The sequence below is a fragment of the Tamandua tetradactyla genome, chromosome 24, assembly GCF_023851605.1.
Source record: "Tamandua tetradactyla isolate mTamTet1 chromosome 24, mTamTet1.pri, whole genome shotgun sequence".
Lineage (NCBI taxonomy): Eukaryota > Metazoa > Chordata > Mammalia > Pilosa > Myrmecophagidae > Tamandua > Tamandua tetradactyla.
Genome location: NC_135350.1, coordinates 23,765,737 through 23,792,169, shown reverse-complemented (window position 1 = coordinate 23,792,169; position 26,433 = coordinate 23,765,737). Strand labels below are relative to the sequence as shown.

Sequence of the window (26,433 nt, the reverse complement as noted above, 5' to 3'; positions counted from 1 at the left end):
TAAAGATCTCAGTGTTCTGTATTCGTCCCAAACTAATTTATGAATTAATTTCAAAATAGTGAAATGCCATGGAACTTCATAACAATCAAATATAAAATTTCATACATTTTCCTGTGATTCAGTTATGCAGATGTTACTAATTTTATTTGTTAAACTTATAGTAACTTTGACTAATGTTAAACCTACCTTCAGAAGATGCTCCCAGGATTGGTTGTGTAACAAGATCTGCTGACGGCTTTATGCTTGCTGCTTCTTGTGTTGTAAGAATTCTTGTTGATGATAATACAGGAATAGATGTGTTTCCAACATCTAGAAAAGTAAATTGTGTTAACGGAGTTGTTTTAAAATGTACTTCGTCAAGCAATAGATTAATTGAAATTCAAGATTGTTTTATTTTTAGAGTTTTATTAGGTTAGCTGTGGCCATATAAGCATAGTTCTCTACTTTGTCTAATAAATGCTCATAGGTGTGAGTATACTGTGCTACCCACTCAGTAGGGCATGGATTTGGAGTTTATTTTCTATATGTAGTGAATTTATCCTTGGGTTCACCATTCATTCACTAATTCTATCTGCATCTCACCAAAATCATGATTTTTCAAATGGGTCAGCAGGAACATTCTGTGACTTTGAAACTATACAATATCTGACAATAACAAGGAGGAATAAACATGCAAATTGAAATTTAACAAAATGTTTAAATCAATTAAACTAACCATGTCAGATGAAACCTTTAAATATGCTCTCTGTAGGCATTGGGTGTTTTACTAAATATTTTCATAGCAAGTTAAATTTATTAAGAATCTATTAAGTAATGAAGTATCAGTATTAATATATTTTTTCTTGACATAAAGCAATATGCATATGGACACATGCATATATTTCATATAAAGATAAGTTCTAAAGAAAGATGAATTTTAAAGAAATTCAGCAATTGCAACATGACTATATTTTTAACAGTGAAGACACCACAAATCTGCATTTTTGAATTATTTATTTCTCTAAACTGTCACAGTATTTGGACAACAAAACTCACATAAATGAAGGTAATACATTAGTGTGGTGCACATTACATATGTCTTTTTAAGAATAATTCTTAAAATTTCCATTGAAATATATAGACAGAGCTGGAAAAATTATCACTCTATTATTATTTTTTCAAAGTAATTATGCAGGATTTGGTCTATTGAAATATTCCCTTCACATAAAATTATTTTAACTTATTAGCATTTAATCTTGTATTTTGTTGGTCGCTTCTCTCTACACTCACTAACATATTGAAGATCAAAAATAAAAATAGGGAAAATCTACAAAAGACTTGGGAAAAGTATTCATAACTATGGACAATATTAATTAAAAATTTTTAAAACATAAGCGTTTTTATCATTACTTTGATAGTATATATAGTCAGTTTTTGTTATTTGAGGTAGTTAACGTTTTATAAAATTACCATAAACACTGAATTAATCCAACAAATACTGAACCATTGCTACCAGGGTAAATACAGGGGGTGTGTTTTGCAAGCTTCTGGCATAATATTTTCACCAGACAATCAATACATAGCCTGGATCCATGTGTGTTTTTGTTTAATATATACAGTTGATTCAATAAGATTGGTCTCCCAATTAATAACATTATAACTCATGCCTGAACAAAGCTTATCTATCATACAGATTTTCTCTGTAAGGTACCCCACAGATTTCCTGCACTTAGGAACACTAGACAAGTCCTACACTGCAGGATGGTTTTACACAGCAAAATCACCAGCAAAAAGCACATAAGTGAAAAAATGAAGCACTAAATATACTGCAAAAAGGACACATTGACAGTATGAGAATTGAAACAAGAAGACAGAACATCACATTTTTTTCAACCTCAGCTGGGAATGTGCACATTGGATGATTCAAACGTTTCACCTCTGTGTGGTTGATGAATGACTACAAAAGTGCCCTGAGTGTTGATTTCATGCTTACAGACAAATTTTTGCAAGTAGGCAAATACAGAATCCACAAATTTACATTTGGCCCTTAAATACACACACACAGACACACACATGCACACATACACATATATACACATGCATGATCGTTAAGAGGATGGACTTTGAGTAGCAAAGACCTAAGTTCAAATTGCAGTCATACTGTGTGCCATCATAATAACCCTGTCATTGGTATGACTTCTCAAATTTAAATTCCATGCAAATTTTCCTTTTGGAATAAGAAAAAACATTTTATCTCCAATAATCTTGTGTGCCAGTTAAAAGCATTATCTTAGGAGTTCCAGGAAGATGGAGGAATAGGATAGGTCGAGTTCACCCCTTCTCTAAGGAATAGTTGGAGAAGTGACAGAAAAATGACTGGGACAGCAATTCCAGGGTGTAAGTCATCTGGGAGGGTCTTTTATACCACATAGGGAGGCCTGGTTGCAAAAACTGAAGAAATGAGACACAAAGAACCAAGACCGCAAATAGCCTAATGTGCCCCTTTCCAATTGAAGGCCTGGATCCCTCAGGAGTGCACGGACAGGGAGGTGGGGACAAGGAAGTAAGCCAAGATGCATTCCTTGAATATGTTGCACTGATGCACACCTCCTCTGCCTCACAATTTGCAACTTCCCCCACATCCAATGCACCAGAATGAAGTCACTCATTCCCCCACTGTGATCCAAACACCCCCTGTGCATCCCTGCTCCACATCCTTGCCCTGAGCACGCACAAACACCTGCTCCACCTGACCTTACCTCTCCTGTGCAAGTGGACCATCTTGCCCTGACCCTCCAGAGACCCATGTATCCACTGCCAGCCCCTTGACTCTCACCTCCTTCTCCCTGCCCCCAGCAGGTGGTGCATCCAGGCTGCAGGCACTCACCTTCACACCTGGGCCACACCTGCCCCAGCCCATACTGTCCCTTAACCCCGCCCCCTCTTCCCTGAGCTCTGAGCACACGTGCATCAGCGTCTGGCCCCCACCCAAGACCCACACGCATGCTCAATCTTGCCAAGTAACACCAGCTCTGGGCAAGCACTGACCTGCACACTTGGGCCACATCTTGCATTCAAGTGAACCCTGGCCCACAGCCCCGGAGCTCTGTGTATGCAAACTGTCCCCCAGACCCCACAGGCCTGTGCACGAGCACAGCACATCCTCCCTGATGAGTGCCCACTCATTTGTGCACTGATCTCTTGACCCCTGCACACCACCATCCTTGCCCCACATATGTGCACACCTTTGCCCACAACCCCCATCAGAAGTGCCCTGATCCCACATCTGGCAGGTGCTCACTCGTGCATCTGTGCCACATAACCCCTGCTCTGCAGACACTTGCACCCCTGTCCCATGCCCACACACCTGTGCACCCCCATCAGGACTCAGCCCAAACAACTTCATCTGCCCCTGACCCATATCCCACAACCTCCGCAACCTGGGCCTTGCCCCTGCACACTTGCACATCCACATCCTAACCCTCCTGGACCCCTCCCCCCTGTGCAAGGACACACCCACGCCAATCCCTCCCTCTGCCTCAACTTTTGTGCTCCATACCCCATACTGATACCCACAAACCCCACTCTCCACCTGCCCACCCACATCCTACCCAAGCACCAGCCCCTGTGCATCCACACAGCACCCTATCTGCCTCCTGCCATGCTTTAACTCTGTGTCCCCCATGCTGCACCCTGCTCCTGGTTTCCTAGGCCTATCTGAGCTACACCCCACTCCTATGGCTCCCACACTGCACCTCCACAACCCCACATCCCACACCCCACACTCACAGGCACCAGCATAGCATCCCTGACCCATGCCTGTATCTGCACTGCAACCCGTCACTACATTGTTGAGCCCCACATCCTGCTTCACACCTGTCCTGCAAATACAACGCTTTAGATTACTGAAATAAATCAACTTCTAAAGTGACCCTATCAAGATATTTACATGCCTCAAAGGCAATAGAAGATCACAGATATAGCCCAGCCTAATGACCAAATTAAAACCCCAGAATACTCGCTTCGGCAGCACATACACTAAAATTGGAATGATACAGAGAAGATTAGCATGGCCCCTGAACAAGGATGAAATGCAAATTTGTGAAGCATTCCATATATTAAAAAAAAAGAGAGAGAGAAAAAAGTTCTGGAGGACATACAGACTTTGGAACAACTAATCAAAGATGTTCATGTAACTCTACTAAATAAAATCAAAGGAATGGCTAATGACATAAAGGAGATCAAGGAGACACTAGAAAAGCACAATGAGGAATTGAAAGAATAGAAAAATAGCAGGTATCACAGAGATAGAAGATGCTGTAAACGAAGTAAAAAATATGCTAGAGACACACAACAGTGGATCTGAAGAGGTGGAAGAAAGATTAAGTTCAACTGATTTTGAACACATAAAAGATCAAATGGCAAAAAGATAGAAAATATTTCTCAGGGAAATGCTGGACTAAACAAAGCATACAAATATATGAATCATCAGTGTCCCAGAAGGAAAAGGGAAGAGTAAAGGGCTAGGAGAGTTGAGGAGATAATGGGGAAAACTTCCCAACCCTTACAAAAGACATAAATATGCCAATCAAAGAAGCCCAACAAACTCCAAATAGAATAAATCCAAATAAGCCTACCCCAAGACACCTACTAAACAGACAGTCAAATGCTGAAGAGAAGCAGAAAACCCTGAAAGTGGCAAGAGAAAAACAGTCTACTACATACAAGGAAAATCACATAAGATTGAATTCGGACTACTCAACTGGCACTATGGAGGCAAGAAGGCAGTGGTATGATATATTTAAGATTCTGAAAGAGAAAGACTTCCAGGCAAGAACTCTGTACCCAGCCAAACTGTCCTTCAAAACTGAAGGAGAGATTAAAATTTTCACAAACAAACACATGCTGAGAGAATCTGTCAACAAAGAGGCCCCTATAGTAAAGGGAGTTCTGTTGGCTGAAAAAAAAAGACAGAGAGGGAGGTCTGGAGGAAGAGTACCAGTAACGATAAATTAAAGGATAAAAAGAGAAAGATGGGAAAGAATACATAGATTTGACAAATGAAATCCAAATGACAAGATGATGGGTTCAAGAAATGCCTTTATAGTAGTAACTTTGAATGTTAAAAGACTAAACTTACCAATTAAAAGATACACTTGACAGAATGACCCAGCAATAGCACTACTCATTATGTACCCAGAATAGCTGAAAGCAGCGACTTAAACAGACATTTTCACACCGATATTCGTAGAAACGCTATTAACAATTGCAAAAAGATGGAAACAATCCAAATGCCCGTCAACAGATGAGTGGATCAACAAAATGTGGTATATGCATATGCTGGAATATTATGCAGCAGTAAGATGAAATGACATCCTGAAACACATGACAAGATGCATGAACCTTGAGGACATAACGCTGAGTGAAATAAGCCAGACACAAAAGGACAGATACTGTATGATCCCACTTTTATGACCATGTAAAGGTAAAATCAGAGGTTTATACTACAGAATATGGAGGACCTACAGATACATGGAAGCTAAAGATGGATAAACAGCTAATGAAGTTGAGCTCCAATGTAAGGGAAAAGACAGAAGTGAAGGTAGTTCACTAGTGGATCTATAAGTAATATTACCATATTGAAGATGAGCATAATTGAAAGGGGTTGCATAGATCCATGTGTCACACTTACTTACACTACAAATACAAATAAATTTTTGCATGAACTACTCTGCAAAGGTATGGATCTTGTACAAAGAGTGTATGAGTTTGGATTACAGGGGGGAAACTGCTATTGCATAAATATTGGGCTATGTTTAAGCAGAAAGCATAAATATTACCACAGTAATACCAGGGGTAAATATTGGGGGAAGGGAGAAGAATTAAAGGGAGGTTTGGATTTTCTATTTGGTGCAGGTGTGTTTAGCAGTTATCTTTCTCTTGAGAACAATAATATTATTCTAAATTGAGAGTGTTAATAGACTTTTGACTTTTAATATTATACACAATGCCCAATGATGTAGGTGGCAGAAAGATGCACTGACTGAGAAGTAGATTGGTGAACGATGGTGTATACATATGATTGAATACTATGCTACCACAAAAAGGAAAGAAGTTGTGAGACATGCAACGTTGTGCATGAACCTGAGGGACATTTTGCTAGGCAAAATAAGCCAAAAACAAAAAAGAGATTTAAAAAAGTCAGAAACAAAAGAGCAAATATCGTATGGATGGTCTCATCTGGAAAATATTTATATGGAAACTGGGGCCTAGATTGTGAGCTCTTATAGCAGTCACATTTATTCCAAAGCAGTACTTGTTATTTCTGGATTTTGAGAGGCTGTTTTTTATATGTGTAACCTGGTATTTACAGATAAGAACAAAGCTGATCAGATTGGGATTAATGTAATTCAGAATACAGGGGTAAGGAAGAGATTGTCTGTATCTTAGTACTTCGTGTACTTTTTGAGACCAAAGGAAGAAAATTTTATTTTGTCCAGAACCTAAATTTCCTGTAGCACATAATCCAACTCAGCCTGTCTGTAAAGATCATTTAAACAATCCAAACACAGGAAGCCCAGTATAAGAATGAGGGCCTTTATTACTGTATAGCTTAATGTAATGCCTGAATAAATCCCAGAGTATATTAAGCAGATAATCAAAAAGTATTGGCAAAGTCCCATGAAGGATGGGAGAAAAAATATGGAACTATTAAATTTTACCACTGGAGATATCCCTGTTACTGTGTCTAAAATTAGGGTCACCCAAATCAATAGGCCAAGCCCTCGATCTTCAGGTCTGCTCTTGGGAAGTTTATGTATGTAGCAGAGAAGCTTAGCCTACCTATAGGTATATCTAAGAGTCAGTTCTGGAGGACATCTTTTGTTACTCATATGTGATTTCTCTCTCTCTAAGCCCAACTCTACAAGTGAAATCATTGCCCGCCCCTCTACGTGCGACATGACATCTAGGGGTGAAAGCTCCCTGGCAGCATGGGAGATGTATCCCAGTGGTGAGGCTGGCCCTGGCACTGTGGGATCAACAATGCCATCCTGACCAAAAGGGGGAAAAGAAGTATAACAAGTAAGGTATCAGTGGCTGGGCAAGTTAAATAGAATTGGGAGGCTGCTTTGGAGGTCACTGTTATGCAAGTTTTAGTTAAACATTGTTGCCTATCATAGCTCACCAAACCCCAACCAAAACCATTCTTGCCAATCATAAAGAACACCTAGGGCAATATATGAGATTCTACAAAGGTTCCATGCACTCGGGTAACTTTTCAGAAACCTGCAACTTCCAGATGGGTCTCTGGACCAGATAAATCCTAAATGCAGAGGGGCCAGCCTCAACAGTACATCAACTATTTCCATTCCCCTTTCCAATGTTAAAAACAGCCCCTTTCAACATGAAAAATGTAGAATGGGCATAGCCCAAATACCCCTAAAGAGTGGGGAAAGACCAAAGGTGATGGTGGAGTTATAAAGAGAAGGTAAGATTTAACAAATGAGTATGATCACTGAATCATTATATTGATTTTTTTTTAGTCTCCAGTATTTAAAGCAGCTAGAAGTAAAAACCTAAAATTGTGGAATTGTAGCCCATACCAAACTCTGAAATCTGTTCTACAACTAATTGTGCTGTGCTTTGAAATCTATTGCTTTTTTGTATTTATATTATTTTTCAAAAAAAAAAGGTTGATTGTGATGATAAATGCACAGCTAAATGATGATATTGTGAACCATTGATTGTGCATTTTGGATGATTACATGGTATGTGAATATATAATATATATAAATAAAAAAGCATTAACTCTGATGCCATGACATAGAATGTATTTGCTGTTTCATTTTATAGCCTTGATGTGGCTGGAAGCGTTAGCACTCGGTGCTGACTTGTTTATAGCAATTACTTGGTGTATTCAGCATATATAGAAATGATAGAACCACATTTTCACAGGCTTTATTGAAATCAAGTCAAAAGCTTTTTTCACTTCTGGAGATATACTTCACACCCTTGGTCTCACTTCTCTCCCCTAATATTCAGCAGGGAACAGGAAAACTGCATGCATGAGATTATCTTTTCTCTGTTAGTAATTTTGTTCATGTCATTTATTTTATTCCTAGAATCCATGAAGTTACACTAATTTTTAAGTTTAAATTGGGGTTGAAGAAATTGCTTAAAGAAGCATATCGCCTTTAGACTGTAAATAACTCGATTCATCCTTATCTGTTGAATTTCTAAATGGTAAAAATCTTGATTTTTGAGCATAATCAACCTCTTCAGAGAGATATTCCATCACTCCCTCCCTGCTCTGCACCTCCCTACCTTCTTTCCTTTTCCTATTTTTTTCTTTCACAAATACATATTGGTCAACTACTTATGTCAAAATCAGTTAGATTGACATTAAAAGACTATGATTTCCCAAATAGTATGCATTGAGTAGCTTTCGATCTAGAAAGGAAAATAACATCCATATACAAGAAATAATACAAGGTATTTTTTACAAGTTGAATAGGCCACAGTTTTTCAAATTGTGGATTGTGATACAATGAAAGGTTAGTAATGCCTATTTAGTGGATTTGCAATTAGAGGTTTGACCAAATAAGTAAGAAGAGAAAATATTTGAGTATTATTGCAAGCGTAAGGGTAACAATTGTTCCACAAAGCTTTTTTCTTGGGTGTGTGTCTGTGTATGTGTGTATGTGCATGAGACTATGTGAAATGTATGGCAATGAAAAACTATTTCTTATTGTGTTTCTGGTTAAAAATTTGAAAGCTACTGGATAAACAATAAATTGGGCAAGAGTTTATAAGGTAGAAAGACCAGTTCTGCTGGCATGGGCAAGGAATCCTTCATGAGAGAGATGATATAGGAGGTGAACCTGGGAGAGGCAGTAGGGTTCTCTACAGGGATAGAAAAAGAAGTGAGGAAAGTCCTGCAGTCGGGTACGTCAGAGGTATTTTGGGAAGATTTCAGACAGTCCTGTTCAGCTGAATTGTAGCTATTATGAAAATATAAATGGACATTATCTGGTAAAATGCTGGAGGGCAGATTGCAGATGAATGTGAAGTGGAGACTTTGACCACTATCAATGAGTCAGTGGTGAGTTATGGAAAGTAACCAATCAGAAATTTCCACGTAGGAAAGGAAATCGAGAAATAAGGAATGGGTGAGGGAGATGAGAGGATACTGGTTGAATTGAACTGCAAATCCCCATTTTTGTGTTTACCAGTGTCCTTCCATCCTCTTAAAATAATATGAGTTTAGTAAGTTCATGCCCATAAAGTTACTTAATGCAACCTAGATAGGTAGGCAGATTTCCTAATCACTGGTGCAGTAAAATTGAGATGTACTATAATGTTTTCCCTCCTCACTATCCTTAAACGTATTTAACCCATGTTTTCCCTGGGTAAAATCTTGACCCTTTAACACTAGTTAATATCTTCTTCATTTCATTTTCAGTCCCTCTGATTTTTCAACAGCAAGTGAGCCCTCCTTTCAGAAGTGCTGAGAGTAACTCCAGAAGGTATTGGGAGCCACCATATTCCAGGTGCAATGAGCACACTTTCTGTGCATTTTCTCATTCACTCCTCACAAAGACACTAAAGGTCCGTGACTGACATGCCTTTCGTGGACAACATGAGTCAATCCTCACCTAATGTTGAGGTAGCATTTTTTAATCTCTTCATCTCTAAAGTGATTAAAGATAATTTAACAGAGACCTGTGCCTCTTAACTGCCCTTATACCAAACCAGATAGTGCTGCTCTAGATAAGTTGTAAGAGGAAGAGAGGGCATTTTCTCCTGATTCTACCCTACACCCATACATCCAGATGAAGAGAGCAAAAGTAGTAACTGTGACACTACTTTCATGTGGAAAGGGTGAAGTATTTTCTGAATTTTAATAAAATAGCTATTCTAATTGTAAAAATTATGTGATATATTTATATCAGGATATTTCTATAGATTCTGAAATCATTCAATTCTCTGAAGGTCACGACAGAGAAATCCCAACTGTTCACATATATAGTACCATATAGGATCTTTTATGTAAATTTGCTTTACTTGTCTTTGAGAACTCAGCTTATAGTTGGAAAACCAAGTATTATGTAGTCTGTTTTCAAATGATCAGGACATCCACTTCAGTCTTCTTAGCATTGCTTTATAATTTTATTTCTAGGTAACTGACAAATAGTCTTTAAAAAGGAGAATGCATTTTCTTTTCATCCATCCTCCTAATGACAGTTCTCTCTTCAGGTTCTCTCTTCCTTGTTGACCAACAGATCATTTCTTACCTTCCAAGTCTACTTCTAAAGCCCACTAGAGACCCACTACCAACGAGGAAAGCTTTGACATCTTTTAGATTCTCAAAATGCTGAATGACAGTAATTTAGAATTCCAGTATTTGAGACCTGGAAAGAACTTTTGATATCCTAATCATTATATGAGCCCTACATTTCATATCTAAAAATAACAACAACACTTAGTGACAAAGTTCCCTTGATTCTACTTCAGCACTCTTTATTATGTTATAGGAAAATCTGTTTTTGCTTTTAATTCTCCTGATTAGACATGCAGAGTACACCTCTGACAGAGACAGTGCTTAGGTTTTTTTCTAGAATACCTTTAAGAAATTAACTATGCTGATTAATACTATAAACAAAATTTTAGAAGAAAGGTTTAAAAGTCTGAGAGAACAGAAGAATGATCTCTTTAGAGATACGTTATTCTATATGCTCTCATAACTACTAAATGGGCTTATAAATTCTCAAGTTACTATTACTAGGTAATAATTTCATAAACTAATCAATTAACAACAGAATTGCATTTAAAATGCATGTTTTTAATTAAACTAGCTTATAATAATTTATTTCTACTAATACTGTCATTATGCAATGCTACCCCTCTATATCCCACCCTCTCAGGCTTTTCACCTGATGAATTTTTAAACAAATTTTTTTTGAAATAAAGTAATCATCAATTGTCTAGTCATGATTTTGTGGTTGTTATTCCCTTTTGTAGGTCATAATTTGCAATGAAAGTGGATCTGCTTCTTAATTTTACATTTAATGTCAATGCATGAATCAGGGTATTATAAATGATGGGTGATTCCTTTTCATAGGAAGTTGGTAATTGCTAACATTAGAATTGTTGTTGTTAATCTGATAAAAACCTATGCCTTCCTGGTTAGTAAATGATCATTAATAAAGTTTAAGTTGAAAACGTCAATTTTCTTTCACACATTTAAAAAAAAAGAGAGAAATAAAAAGTTAAATATAGAACCACTTTCCATATTCCCATCAAAACAGAAGATCATGAAAGTCATGGGAACCATTCTTTTTAATTATCAAATTCAAGTAACACATTTTTACACTAGTCGTAATTCTTCTTTTTTGACACAGCAGAGATCACTTGGTTCACTGTTAAGCAAATTAAATGTAGTTAATTTTCATTTAAAAGAAAAAAATACTTATTATGTGTTGATATAGCCTTCATGATTTCTTCTACTTTCATTGACTCCCAATCTCAGGAAATTTATAAGTGACTCACTAGCCACTGAATTGTTTACCTCAGTAAACATTTAACAAACATCAATTTCAATAAACATTTACTAAGCTCCTATTTCAGTAAGCAAAATGAAAAATATATGTTTCTCCTAGAGGAACATAAGAGTTGATTTCAATACTTAAGCAAAAATTAAATAACTACAACAGTATGCTGACACTATATAAAAATGTTGCTATATAAGTAGTACTATGCATAGTTATACAAATGCTAATTGAAATAAAAGTTAGATGGTATCTCTAATGTTTTTGAAATAATCAGAACAAATTTCTTGGAGGAAAAGATTTCATAAGGAATCAGATAATTTGGAACAAAATGGAGAGCAAAAAAGAAAAATGTTTCATAGAAGAAAAGAAGGAAAGGATTGAAACAAAAGGGGAAAGTCAATAGTGCCATATGAAACAGAGACCACTTAAGATGAAGCTAGAAAAAGGACATTGATGTTAGATGCTTAGAAGCAGAATCCTTTGGGAGAGGAAAACAGGAAAATCCCATTTTCAATGAAAACATTAGAGTTAGTGGTAAGTCTTGTGTAAAGGATTTTAAATTTAAAATAATGTTTTTCAATTAAGATGAAAAAAACTGCTATAGTGAGCCCAAAAGTTTTTAGAAGGCTTAAATTTCCTATGTGGCATGAATATGAAGCAAAAATAATAAGAAGACCTTATCTCTTAGAGGGAATAAAATCTTCACATCAGTGGGAGAAAGCCACTCCGGGAGTGTCTTAGGTTGCTGCCCTTTGTGAGGTGGGAAGGACCCTCAGACCCGACAGCTGTAAGTGTGAATGGCTGTGTCAGTCACGTGACTCTTCTGGGGAAATCAGGAAGGTGGCATTGCACTGGAGAATTTGTTAAACAGAAAACAATAATATCTGCAAAAATGGATGTAAGAGTCAGAGGTGTTGTGGCTCACATATGGGTAGAGATGTACAAGGCCAATTGCCCCCACACATCTGGGTTTGAAATTAAGGGGTAATAACAGTTTTTCTCCTTCCCAAACCTGAGATTTTTTTTTAAAACATAACTTTAATAATGAGGTATTTTTAGACTGTAGTCTATACTATCAGGAGAATTTTTGTATGTTGTACCAAGTTTGATTGAGATGTTGTAACTCATCGATGTATAGAACTGCAAAAGTTATATTTAATATTTATATGGGTGAGAGTGGTAAGGAAAGGAGACAAGCCAGCCACCTTCCTGGGCTCTCAGAGAACTATTCCAACATTCTTTCTACCATGCTTTGCTTTGCTCTGACACCAGAGAGGAGCTATAGTTCAGAAGCTCAAAAGCATCTTGCCAGGAAAAAAGATGCAAGGCACCTATAATGTCACAGGAAAGGCTATTGGGTCCCTCTTCTGACTGCATGGAGGGAATCAGTTTAAGCGCCTTCCTGCTCCTTAAAGGAATAATGCTGTACTTTCACTTCTCTGAGCTCCGTGTAGGAGAGGGGATCTTAGGGTAGAGTGCAGAACAATTCTCTCTCTGGGCACTGTCCAGCTTTCCTCTGAACTTAGAATAGAGCTACTAGAACTCTCGAGTTTTAAACTGTCAGTTCTACTGGGCATTCCTTCAGAAACATGGAAAGTCCCTGTTTAGTTAAAAAAAAAGTGTAGACATTTTTTATCACCAGATCACGGTAGCTTAGAATAGTGACTTTTTCACATGATATGACAGGAAGGGAGGTGGAGGGAAAACTGACATCAGCTAAATTTGTAACCAGTTATCAGCTTATTTATCTATGAGAAGTGACAGTTGAACAATGCCTCTTTAACTATAAAATTATATCATCTCTAAGATTAAAATAAGTGTTCACTATGTCAAGTAATAAAATACAAGTTGTACTTATACATTCTTAAAGGAGGCATGTACTTTAACAATTATACACAATGGCCTTAACCGAGTTATTAGCATGTTACCTGGGAGAAATTTGGACCAAAAAAGAAATTCTGAACTGTCAGTGGCAAAAATGACTGAGTTCATCTGTAAACTGATGGTAATTCGTGGACTAAATATTTTCTTTCGATGTGTCGTATATTCCAAATTAGAGAAATGTTAAAAGACAATGATCAGAAAAGCTATTTAGGACATGTTGGCCTAGAATTTCCCTTTCAGCATAGCAGAGCAAGTGTAATAGAACGCGTATGTCATACAGATAAGTTAATTAGTATGTGAATACAGAGAACATATATCTAAAATGCTAGTTAACTCCATATCATTAATTTGGTTCTGTGTGTATATAATTAATAATTGACAAATGAACCTCCAAATTTAGTGTACAATATTGTATTTGAATCTGGGAAAATGATATTTGGCTCACTTTGCAATGTCTCATTTGTCATATTATCTATTCCTATGTTTGTCTTGTCTAAATTTGAGGTCTCTCCAGTTGACTTAAAATGCTCTTTATGTCAGCTGAAAGACTATTTTTAGTTTTAAAGGGGCCAAAACAAAGGGCATAAGGGTTATTTATATTTTATGAGACAGCAAAGGTTATCTTTTCCTGTCCTAAGAAGGGTTATTTAAGGGATGGAAAACTTTAAATGATAGAAATCCCAAGAAAGCAAGCCTAGATAATAATTACTTTTTTCCTACATTGTTTGAGTCTAAGAACAATTTTTTGAAACAGCTAAAGATAAATTGATATTATCTTCATTTTATAGTTGAAGAAACGAGGCCATGGTAATTGATTGTAACTTGTCGAGATGTAGAGTTAGAGGGTATTAGAGCCTTATTCAAACTTAGGTATTCTAATCCCACCTTCCATATTCTTTTCCTCTATAATGGCTAGAAACTTAGAACCACAATGTCACGTTGTTTGCGGTACAATATTATTGTGCTACTTTGTTAGTACTCTAATGGCTTTAGAGTCCACATTTTTTCTTAGGCTATTCCTAATAGTTGTGAAAATAAATGTGACTAATTAGGGTATGTAAAGTGTCAAAACATTGACCATCAGAAGCACTTCCCCTATTTTAAGTTTACTAACCACTTCATGTTTCAGGGATTATTAAAAAAAAAAAAAGAAAAAGAAAAAGAAAACAAAATGTCTTAGCTCAAGGTTTTAGTTTATCTCTCCATCAATAGAACATTATGTGAAACAGTTTTATTAAATTTAAAAATTAGGGCAATCGACTTTTGTCGCAATATTGATGACCCACAGAGAAATTATGAAAGGATTCTTAGTTATGACTCTTAATGTTCTATTTATTTTGTTTGGGACTTGTCCTAGGCTTTAGGGCAATATTCCAAAAAATGATTTTGTTTCTTGATTTTTAGTAAAGGAACAGTGATATTACTTGGTCTCACTTTTACAGTCAAATTACCAATTACTCTACTTTGATCACATCAAAGAATTACCTTGCCCTCTATGTTATCTGCCTGCAAAATTATTTTTTTTAACATATATATCCAGTCTCCTTTGTGAATGGAATAGTTGATACTAAACAAAAGGAAAGCAATCTATTACTAAGGGATAAAGCAAGGGGGCAGTTTAGCGTAGGATGTGAGCGGCAGTAAGGCTTTGGGGTCAGAGTGCCTAGTTTGAGTCCAGGCCTATTACCTACCATCAGTGTGAACTCAGGCACATTGCTTAACCTCCTAGCATCTGTTTTCAATCTGTAGAAACCCACCCTATAGGGTTTGGGGGATGATCAAAAGATGAATAAATATAAAAATGGTGAGCAGCTCAGCTGACATTTGGGTTACACTTGAATTTATCCTGATTAAAAACTCAGTAAGATGAAATATGATTTAGGTCAGGTAAATTTACCATTAGGTTAGGTAAACTTACCTTTCTGTTAATATGGTCCCTAAATTCTTGATTAACTAGCTTTGGGGCAATCTCCAACCTGGTCAGTAGGCTCAGGCCAAGAATACATTCTTAAGATAAATTTGAGCTCTCCCTAAATCAGATGTGAGTTTCTCAATTTTGTGCCGACTTTGCCAAATTTTTTTTGCCACATTTTATAAATTATTCGTATTATTCTCTTTATCAAATATTCTTCTATCATTTCATCCCAGAAACTGCAGCTATAATAGTAGAAGAGAAGGATTTCAGGACAAAAAAAAGGAAATTTGGAAGATGATTTCATGCAGTAGAAGATGTTCTGTAGTCATTGGACTATTGGGATCTGTAGTTTCTACTAGGGATTTTTTTAATCCATATTTATGTCTAATATTGTGTGTATATTAAAAATAATTCAACATATGTGTTATTAACTTTAAATACAGGTAGATGTTATTGTGGGAAGTAAGATACAAATTGAAAAAAATTGCTAAATATTTACTAGTATTTTCTTTCTGTTGTGTCAGATAATGGAGGCAATTAATAACTTATTGGAGATATCTCAGTTTTTTCCATGTAAACAAAATAAACATCCTCCAAAAATTGGGGGACCACTTCATTGTGTGTCTTCCATTAGTATATTAATAATAGTAAAATTTATTTAATTTGACTGAAATATTCATATGGCATCACAGGACTAAGCCAGAATTTTAAATTCCATGCAAATAGTCAGGAAACTCTTCAAACATTGAGGGCTCACACATCTTAATTAAAAACAAACAACTAAATACTTTGCAGAGCTGGGGATTTCCAGACTTTTTTGATTCAGGTATACACAGGTTCTAAGTGTTAGGAGAAAAAGCATATCTATTCTTTCTCTGAATCCTTTCCCCTCATAGTCTTTCCACATCAGAAACGGTCAAAACTGCTGTGAAATGCGTGCTCAGCAGAAGCCTATCACATACTTATCCAAGAACACAGAAAAAGTCATCGTTGTCTCCTTTCTGATTTTAGAGACTCGCTTTTATGTATTTTCCAGATTATTATTTTCAAAAGAGGCACTTTGGTGAGTTGATTATTTAAAAATATCTCTGCATGTTGTGGGACAGATGCAGCTCTTGGAAAAAGAAACAATCTGCACGAACATTGCAACAGATTTTCCTGTTTAATAGTAGGCAAGAGACACTTTTCAAATATGCTGTCAAAACCTGATTGGGAAGTGCCTGTTCTTCTGATACTGTGAGAAGTCAAGAAATCTGTATGTAAAGAGGAGGGCAAGAAGCAAACAGTATAATTTTGTTTATCACTCAATTCAAACCTGCCTCATATTTTTAAAAGTAGTACTCCATTGCATGGTACTATTCACTGTTAACTAGAAGAGTTGAACCCCCCCCCCCCAAAACCCTTCCTGAATGTCAAGACAAGGACTAGGAGGAAACAGTGCTTATCTATAAAACAGTCAGGCAATTTTGTATGTTCAGGAGGATATTCAGAGCTGATACAAGAAAAGGGTTGGGAGAACTGAATTGCTCTTACCAAGAAAATGGAAACAATTTTTTACCCCTGAGAGAGCAGAAGGGAGAAGTGAGGGAAGAGGAGAGAAAAGAGACCAAGAAAAAGGTGGCCGGCCCAGAGGACTTTTAAAATGAAAATATGTAAAACTCACCATGAGCTTGTATGGCTGTGATGTAAACTCCATAGCCTTCAGTAAAATCTGCTATTACACATTAAGTCTACAAATATATACCAAGATTACAGTTAAGTGGGTTTTATGCGTATGCATGACAAAAAAGGGGGAACTACATTTTGGTTGTTTCCAATGCACAAGTAATATCATAAGAACACATGTGGAGTGCAAGATTTGATGAATGCAGGAAGTTAGAAAAAGAAGTGAGCATGCTAACTTAACCCTACTGCTACAAGGGACTTTCAGAAATTTGGAGCATTGGGCTTTTTCCCAGAATGCAGTATAAAGTCTGCAGTCTGAACAAATGTATATATTAAAAGTTAGATATACCCAGATGACATCTGAGTTATATAAAATAATTTTCTGACTTCAATAAATGCTGTTTACTAGATTCAGCATCAAATCGGCTGAGTCACAGTTATGTGTTTGCTGAGAAGAGAATGATCATAAATTTGTTCCATGTCAAATTATTCCAGATGGTGCTGGCTATAAATTATCTGCTTCACAAATATGGTAAGATACATAATCAGAACAAATAATTTTGTAGCTATAGAAAAAGCACTTACTTCAGGGTAACAGCAATAATTATTTAATTCTGAGATATCACCAATTTAAGCAGTAAAGTGTTTTCTAAATGTAAGGGCTAGCATTAGATCAGAGTTGACATTTATAGACTGATTTTTTTCTCGTCAATCTGACTGATTCATGCCAGAACAATTCAATTTACTTTACGGATAGACTAACAGAGATGTAGATTAGAAAAAACCAATAGATGTAATATCACATCATCAACATATGATGACTTTGTTATTTTTTTCCTTATTCTTTTATCCAGGATGCCTAACAAATACAGTGCTCTATATAAACTTTTTTTAGGTTAGAGTCATCTTGTGAAATATGCAGAAATATCCATTTTCAAGTATTAACATTTAACTGTGTATCTTCAGCTACTATTACAGTATTTGACAATAGGCCCATGATAAAAGTTTATTGAATGCTAAATATATTAGAGTTTTCCAAATAGCCAGAATCTTCAAAATCTTGCAATCATTCTGGAATACCATTTAAAATAATATTATCACTTGCTAAAAATAGAGAAGTAAAAAAACGGGTTGAAGTCTTATTGATTTACTGTTGAAACCACAGATCAAAACAAAATTTCAGTTTAAATTTGACTGTAAATCATTATTCCTTACACTTGACTATTCGTAGCATATTTATGCCCTTTTGTGACATCAACAGTTGTTGAACACTGGGTAAGGTTGGCTTTATAATTTTTTTTTCTGTTATAGGGGTATGTTAAAATCTGAGAATAATTCATAGAGCATTTCCTATGTCCTTGGCATTTTCTTATTTCTAGTGAGATTTATGCAACATCTGAAAGCATTATTTTTCATGTTTTCCTGGATGATAAAGGAAGTAAAATGTATTTAGTAAGTTCAGAATAGTCATTTACCAACACTCAAAGTATCATCAAAATTATTCCCCATTTTAGTAGCCTCCTAGTCAGAAAAAAGCAGCTGGCATAAGAAAATGCCAGGACTTCCTGCAAGACAGTAGAGTAGAAGCAGCTGGATTCACCTCAGCTCCCTACAACAGAGAGAGAAGGGCCTGAAAATAACCGGGACCTCAGGGTGTGAGAGATGAAAGGTCTTCATCTCTACAGGGGATGGAAAGAATGGGCCTAGTGAGCTCTGTCCTGATTCCAGCCTACCCTAGCAGCTGGGTGGGGAGATTTTCCTGAGCAGGTCAGCAAGCCAGGAGCCCCAGGAGGAAACCTGGACGCTAACAGACTTGCTTTCCTTGCATATAAAGACGAATTTGGCACAGTACAGTGTCTGCTCCCAACCCCTAAAGCAGGCTGCTGCAGGTCAGCAAAGACTAGAGGGCCTTCCCCCAGGGAGGAGGGAGAAATGCAGAGTGCATCTGGTCAGACAGCTGGCCAGCAAGAGGGAACTGCTTTGGGTTCTGATATCACTCTCCTCCCCCAATGGAGGCCTGGAGACCTCAGGTGTATGCGGGTGAAGAGGTGAGGCTGAGGAAGCTACCAAACTGGGTGCCTTAACCACCTACCAGACATTTCTGGACTGGCTGTGAGCAGGGGAAGTTGAAATGCCTAGTTTTACAGCCCAACATTATCCCAAGTCTGAGAGTTTGAGGGCCACCAGAACTATTGGGCACACAAATGCTGGGCCCTGGCTGAAATTACATCGGGTTTCTAATGAATTTAGCCAGCACCTGTAGTCAAGGACAGGTGGGTCTGAGGGGAAGAGGTGGCTCAGGAGTGCCATCTGCTGGGAAGAAGTAGAAAGTACAGTCTGGTAAATTGTCTACCTGCCTAGCTATTACCATTTAAGGAGAACTGCAATCCCTACATGCGATTCAGGGCTTGGTTAGGGAGAGAAGAACTGACAAACCAAGTCCAAAAGGAGACTTTCAATGCAAATCTAAATACAAAACCATAGATGCATGAAGGAAATTAACCTGCAAAATAATCTTATTAAGATACTTAGATGGACCATGTGCAAGAGAAAATCATAAAGCAAGTTAAGACTTCCACAGATTTGGCCCAGTCAAATGAGCTAATTAAATAACCAGAGGGGACATAAAAATTTGGAATAACTAATCAAGGCTATTCATAACAACATAAAAGATATTAAAAAGACAACTGGAAGAGCATAACGAAGAATTTGAAAGAATAAATACAAAAATAGATCTCATAGACAGATACTGTAGACCAAATAAAAATTATACTAGAGACACACAGCAGCAGATATGAAGAGGCAGAAGAAAGAATAAGTGAACTGAAGATAAGTCGATTTAACTTGAACACATAAAATAACAAATGGCAAGAAAGATGAAAAAAATGTAACTAGATTTTTCAGGGAAATGATAGATAAAACAAAGCATAAAAATACAAGAATTATCAGTGTTCCAGAAGAAGAGGAAAGTAAAGGGATGAGAAGGCTAGTTGAAGAGATAATGGAAGAAAACGTCCCAATTCTTATAAAAGACATAAATATGCAAATCAAAGAAATCCAACAAACCCCAAATAGAATAAATCCAAATAGGCCTACCCCAAGACACATTCTGATCAGAATGTCAAATATTGAAGAGAAGCAAAAAATCATAAAAACAGCATGAGATTAAAATCTTCCTTGATAAACAGAGGCTAAGAGAATTTCCCAATAAGAGACCTGTCCTACGAGAAACACTAAAGGGAGTTTTGTCAACTGAAAGAGACAGGGGAGGGAGGTTTGGAGGAGAGTACAGAATTGAAAAATAACTTAAAGGATTATAAGAGAGCGAGAGAGGGAAAGGAACATATAGATCTGATAAATAAACAAAAAGATAAGATGGTCGATTCAAGAACTGCCTCTACAGTAATAACTCTGAATGTTAATGGACTAAACTCACCAATTAAAAGACATAGATTGGCAGAACGGACTTAAAATATGCTGCTAAAAAATGCTGCTTACAAGAGACTCATCTTAGACTTAAGGATATAAATAGATTGAGAGTGAAAGGATGGAAAAAGAAAAATAAAAAAGCTGTAACCAAAAGAAAGCAGAATTAGTTATACTAATATCAGACAAAATGGACTTTAAAGGCAAAGAAGTCATAAGACAAGGAAGGACACTATATGTTAATAAAAGGAACAACACACCAAGAAGAAATAACAATCAGAAATGTTTTGCTCCCAATTAAGGAGCTTCAAAGTACGTGAGGCAAATACTGGCTAAATTTAAGAGAGCTATTGACATTTCAACAATAATAGTGGGAGATTTCAATATACCACTTTCCTCTATCAATAGAACAATCAGACAGAAGATTGATGAAGAAACAGAAAATTTCAAAAATGTGATAAATGAATTATACTTACCTGATACATATAACATTTATATCAGTTAAGTATAATTCATTTATAGATATATATATATTACATCTTAAAATACCAGGATATTCATTCTTCTGTAGTGCTCATGGAGCATTGTCCAGGATAGATCATATGCTGGGACATAAATCAGGTCTTTATAAATTTAATATGATTGAAATTATTCAAAATACTTTCTGTGACAGTAGTAGAATTAAGCTGGAGATTAGCAACATTAAAAGAACCAGAACTTTTACAAATATATGGAGAGTAAACAAACACTTTTTTGGCATAGTAATATTCATTTACCATTTACAATTAAACAACACACTTTTAAACAATCAGTAGGTCAAAAAAGAAATTGTTAAAGAAATTGGTAATATCTGGAGATGAATGAAAATGAAATTACAATATATTGGAACTTGTGGGACTCAGCAAAGGCAGGGCTGAGAGGAAAATATATCACTGTAAATGCCTACTTAAAAAAAGAACAAGCACAAATAGAGCACCCAACTGCCCACCTGGAGTAACTAGAGAAAGAACAGCAAACTAACCCCAAGAGAACCAGAAGAAGAGAAATAACAAAGATTAAAGCAGAAATAAATGAACTGGAGAACACAAGAGCAGTGGAAAGAGTCAACACAATTAAAAGTTGGGTTCTTTGAGAAAATCAATAAAATTAATGAGCCCCTAGCTAGATTGGCAAAGGAAAAAACAAAAAGAGAGGTTGCAAATAAACAAAATGATACTATGGATGCTGAAGAAATTTTAAAAATCATAAGAGGATATTACGAACAACTGCACATTAACAGACAACAATTTAGGTTAAATGGACAAATTTCTAGAAACATATGGATGACCAACACTGTCTTGAGAAGAAATAGAAGATCTCAAAAAAATAATTACAAGTGAAGAGACTCAATTAGTTATCAAAAATCTTCCTACAAAGAAAAGCTCAAGGCCAGATGGCTTCACAGAGGAATTTTATCAAACATTCCAAAAAGAACACCAACTATGTTCAAATTCTTAAAAAAAAAAAACTGATGAAAAATGATCATTACTAACTCATTTTATGAACTAATATCAACTTAAGACCAAAACCGGATAGAGACATTACAAGAAAGGAAAACTACAGACCAATTTCCCTAATGAACATAGATGCAAAAATTCCCCACAAAATTCTAGTAAATCAAATCCAATGATACATTAAAAGAATTATACATCACAACCAAATGGGAATTATATCAATAATGCAAGGGTGGTTCAACAAAAGAAAAACCAGTTAATGTAACACATCATTTTAATAAATTCAACTGGAAAAATCCTATTATCATATCTATTGATGCTGAAAAAGCATTCGACAAAATTCAGCATCCTTTTCTGGTAAAAGACACTACAAAATGCAGAAACTGTAGAAAATTTCCTCAACATCATAAAGGGCATATAAGAAAAACCCACAGCAGCATCATTCTCATTGATGAGAGATTGAAAGCATTCCCCTTAAGATTGGGAAAGAGACAAGGATGCCCGTTGTCACCACTATTCTTCAATATTGTACTAGAAGTCCTATCTAGAGTGGTTAGGCAGGAGAAAGAAATAAAATGCATCCAAATAAGTAAAGAAGAAGTAAAACTTTCATTATCCACAGACAACATAATGTTATACTTGGAAAATCCTGAGAAATCCATGACAAAGTTACTTGAGTTAGTAAACAAATCTAGTATATGGCAGGATACAAGATTAATGTACAAAAATCAGAAATGTTTCTACTGTACAAATAATAGCCTGATTATGGAGACAATTAAGGAAAAACCTCCATTCAAAATAGCCACTAAGAAAAGTCAAGTATCTATGAATAAGCTTAATCAGGGAAGTAAATGACCTGTACACAAAAATTACAAAATATTGTTAAAATAAATTAAAGGAGATGTAAACAGATGGAAAGATATTCCATGCTCATGGATAGGAAAGTTGAATGTTGTCAAGATGTCAATCCTACCTAAATTGATTTACAGATTCAGTGCAATAGCAATCAAAATTCCAACAACCTATTTTTGAGGCTTGGAAAAGCTAGTCATCAAATTCATTTGGAAGGGAAAGAAATCTGAATAGTTAAAGATGTTCTAAAAATAAAGAGCAAAATGAGAAGATTAATATTTCCAAACTTTAAAGCTTTCTACAAAGCCACAGTCGTCAAAACAGCATGGTATTGGCACAAAGAGAGAAATATTGACCAATGGAACTGAATCAAGAATGTGGAAATTGACCACCAAATTTATTGTCAATTGAATTTATTGACTTGAGACAGAATAATCTTTTCAATAAATGGGCTTGGGAAAATTGGGTATCAGTAGTCAAAAGAATGAAAGAGGACCCATATCTTACATTTTACACAAAAATTAACTCAACATAGATCAAAGACGTAAATTTAAGAGCCAGTATTTATAAAACTCCTGGAAGAAAACATAGGGAAATATCTTCAAGATGCAGTAATAGAGTTAGTTTCCTGAACTTACACCCAAAGCACAAATAATGAAAATAAAAGTAGAAAAATGGGAGACCCTCAGAATCAAAAGTTCTGCACCTCAAAATATATTTTACAATGTTTTTTAATTGTAAAAAATAACATATGTACAAGGCAAAGAAAAAAATGCAATAATTTTCAAGGTACACTTCAACAAGTAGTTACAGAACAAACCCAGAGTTTGTCATGGGCTGCCATTCTATCATCTCAGATTTTTCCTGCTGGCTGCTCCAAAACAGTAGAGGCTAGAAGGAATATTAAATCATAATTCAGTAGCCATCCTCATTTATTAAATCCCATTTTCTCTGATACATCTTCTTCTCCTTTAATCCTTCTCCTAATCTATAGGGATCTTTAAGCAATGCCCATTCTGACTTTTTCATGTTGAGAAGGGATGTCCACACCAAAGTATAGGGGGATGTAATTAATAGATAATACCTCAAAGAATTTTGTCAAAAAGACAGCCAGCTCAATGGAAGAATATATTTGCAAATCATACATCAGGTTAAGGTTTGATATCCCGTGTACATAAAGAAATTATAAAACTCAACAACAAAAGGATAAACAGCACAATTATAAAATGTGCAAAAGATATGACTAGACATTTTTCTGAAGAGCAAATACAAATGGCTAAAAGGTCATGAAGAGTTGCTCATCTTCTTTAGCTGTAAGGGAAATGCGAAGTAACACAACAATGAGATATCATCTCACACCTGTAAGAATGGCTGCCATTAAGCAAACAGGAAACTACAAATGTTGGAGAGGATGTGGAGAAATTGGAACACTTATTCACTGTTGGCAGTACTGTATAATTGTACAGTTGCTATGGAAAACAGTTTGGTGCTTCCTCAGAAAACTAAACATTGAGTCACCCTATGACTGGCAATACCACTACTCAGTAGATACACAGAAGGGCTGAAAAAAGTGGCACAAACAGACATTTGCACATTGATGTTCACAGTGGCACTATTCACAATTGCCAAAAGATGGAAGCAATCAAAGCGCCCAGCAACAGATGAGTGGATAAACAAATGTGATATATATATATTTATGATGGAATACTATGCAGTAATACAATGGAATGAGGTCCTGAGGCATGGCATGGATGAACCTTGAGGACATACTCCTCCATGAAACAAGCCAGATATTAAAGCATAGAGATTGTGTGATCTCAATATTATGACTGTGGTAAAGATAACAATGTCCAGGCTCAGGCGAGCCAAATGAGTAGCTCTGAATATAGCCCAAGAAGTGATCAGCTCCCAGATGAAAACTCAGTGCAACTTCCTCTGATATTTTGCTATAGTTTGATGTGGATGAAGATTTTGGGGACAGATGAAGAATGTGTGCTCTCCTGCCCATATTACCCTCCCTCAACCCTCTTCTTCCCTCCCCTCTCTCCCTTCTACTTTCCTCTCTTTTTTCTTTATCTCTTATCTCTTTTCTCTATTTCTCTTTTTTCTCTCTGCTTCCTTCCATAAAAAAATAAAAATTAATAAAGTAAAATACACATAAGTTGGATTTCATCAAGGTTAAAAACTTGTGAATTAAAGAAAAACTTGTGAATCAAGAAAAAGTCAAACTACAGAGTGGGAAAAAATATTTTCAAATCTTATGTACGATGAGAATCTAGTATCTAGGACATATAAAAAACTCAGCAACAAAAAGACACACAGCCTGATTTAAAAATGGGTAAAGAACTTGAATAGACATTTCTCCAAAGAACATATACAAATGGCCAACAAGCATATGAAAAAATGCTTGACATCTTTAATTATAAGGGAAATGCAAATCAAAACCACCATTTAAAGAATATAAGGAAAATAAAAAGTGCTTGTGAGGATGTGGAGAAATTAGAACACTTATACATTACTGATGAGAATGTAAAATGGTGTCACACCTGTGGAAAAGGTGGTGGTTCCTCAAAAAGGTAAACATAGATTTACCATATGACCCATGAATTCCACTCTTAGGTCTATACTTAATGAATTGAAAACAACTGTTTAAACAGATACTTATACACCAATGTTCATAGTAGCATTATTCACAATAGCCCAAAGATGGATAAAACCCAATCTCCATTAATGGATGAAACAAAATGCAGCACAAAGGAAAGAAGCTGATGCTATATATCATATATATAATCATATATATATATATATATATATATATATGTATATATATATGAGAGAAAAAGAGAGAGAGAGAGAAAGAAGACCTAGAGCTTGGAATAACCTAGTTAGGCTTAAGCAACTTTCCATTTTTCTTTCATTTGACATTACCATTTTTTAGTTTGCAAAAGCTACTGGATGCAATATACCTGAAACAGAACGGCTTTTAAAAAGAGGAATTTTTTTATTAAGTTGCTAGTTTATGGTTCCAAGGCCATAAAAATGACCAATCCATGGCACCCAGGGAAAGATACCTTGGTTCAAGAAGACTGGTGACGTTCAGGCTTTCTCTCTCAGCCGGAAAGGCACATAGTGAAATCTGCTAGCTTTCTCTTCAATGGTTTCCCTGGGGCTCTGTCCATTCTGGTGGCTCTCATGGCTGTAATTCTTTTTCCAAAATGATTCCCTTTTAAAGGGCTCCAGAAATGAATGGAGACACATCTCCATGGAAACAATCAGAAAGCTCCCATCCAACAATATTGAATGAGAATTAAAGAACTTGACTTTTCTGGGGTACAAAACAGATTCAAACTGGCACAATCATCAATAGACTAGGCCAAACTATAAGCAGTAAATGATAGAATTGACCTAGGGAAATACTTAGAACAACATTTCAAAGGATTCTGATCTTCACATTAAAGAAAAATAAAATAATATCAAGTTTTAAAGAGACAGTAAGTTGAACTGTATCTTTAATATCTCAGATAAGAAACTTGAAAATATATCAATAATCAGAGAAATTAATGCCCATTTATAGAAATAAATATAAAGTGAAAAGCAAAGGGACAAAACCAAAAAATATGCAAATTTAGTAAAAGAATATATGAATAAATACATCAAGAAAAGGCAT

At 35.9% G+C, this 26,433-nt stretch overlaps 1 protein-coding gene and 1 non-coding gene across 5 annotated transcripts in view; one reads left to right on the top strand and one right to left on the bottom strand.

Annotated features, from left to right (window-relative positions):
- Positions 1 to 26,433, bottom strand: part of EMCN (endomucin) — a 135,236-nt gene that overhangs the window by 92,471 nt on the left and 16,332 nt on the right. For all 4 annotated transcript variants that reach the window (XM_077142692.1, XM_077142694.1, XM_077142693.1 and 1 more), the window contains exon 2: positions 187 to 309. In XM_077142692.1, the coding sequence (XP_076998807.1) occupies positions 187 to 309 (123 nt within the window). The remainder of the gene's footprint in view (positions 1 to 186; positions 310 to 26,433) is intronic.
- LOC143668657 (U6 spliceosomal RNA) lies at positions 3,994 to 4,100 on the top strand. The gene has a single exon (XR_013168522.1). It is a non-coding gene; the product is annotated as a U6 spliceosomal RNA (small nuclear RNA).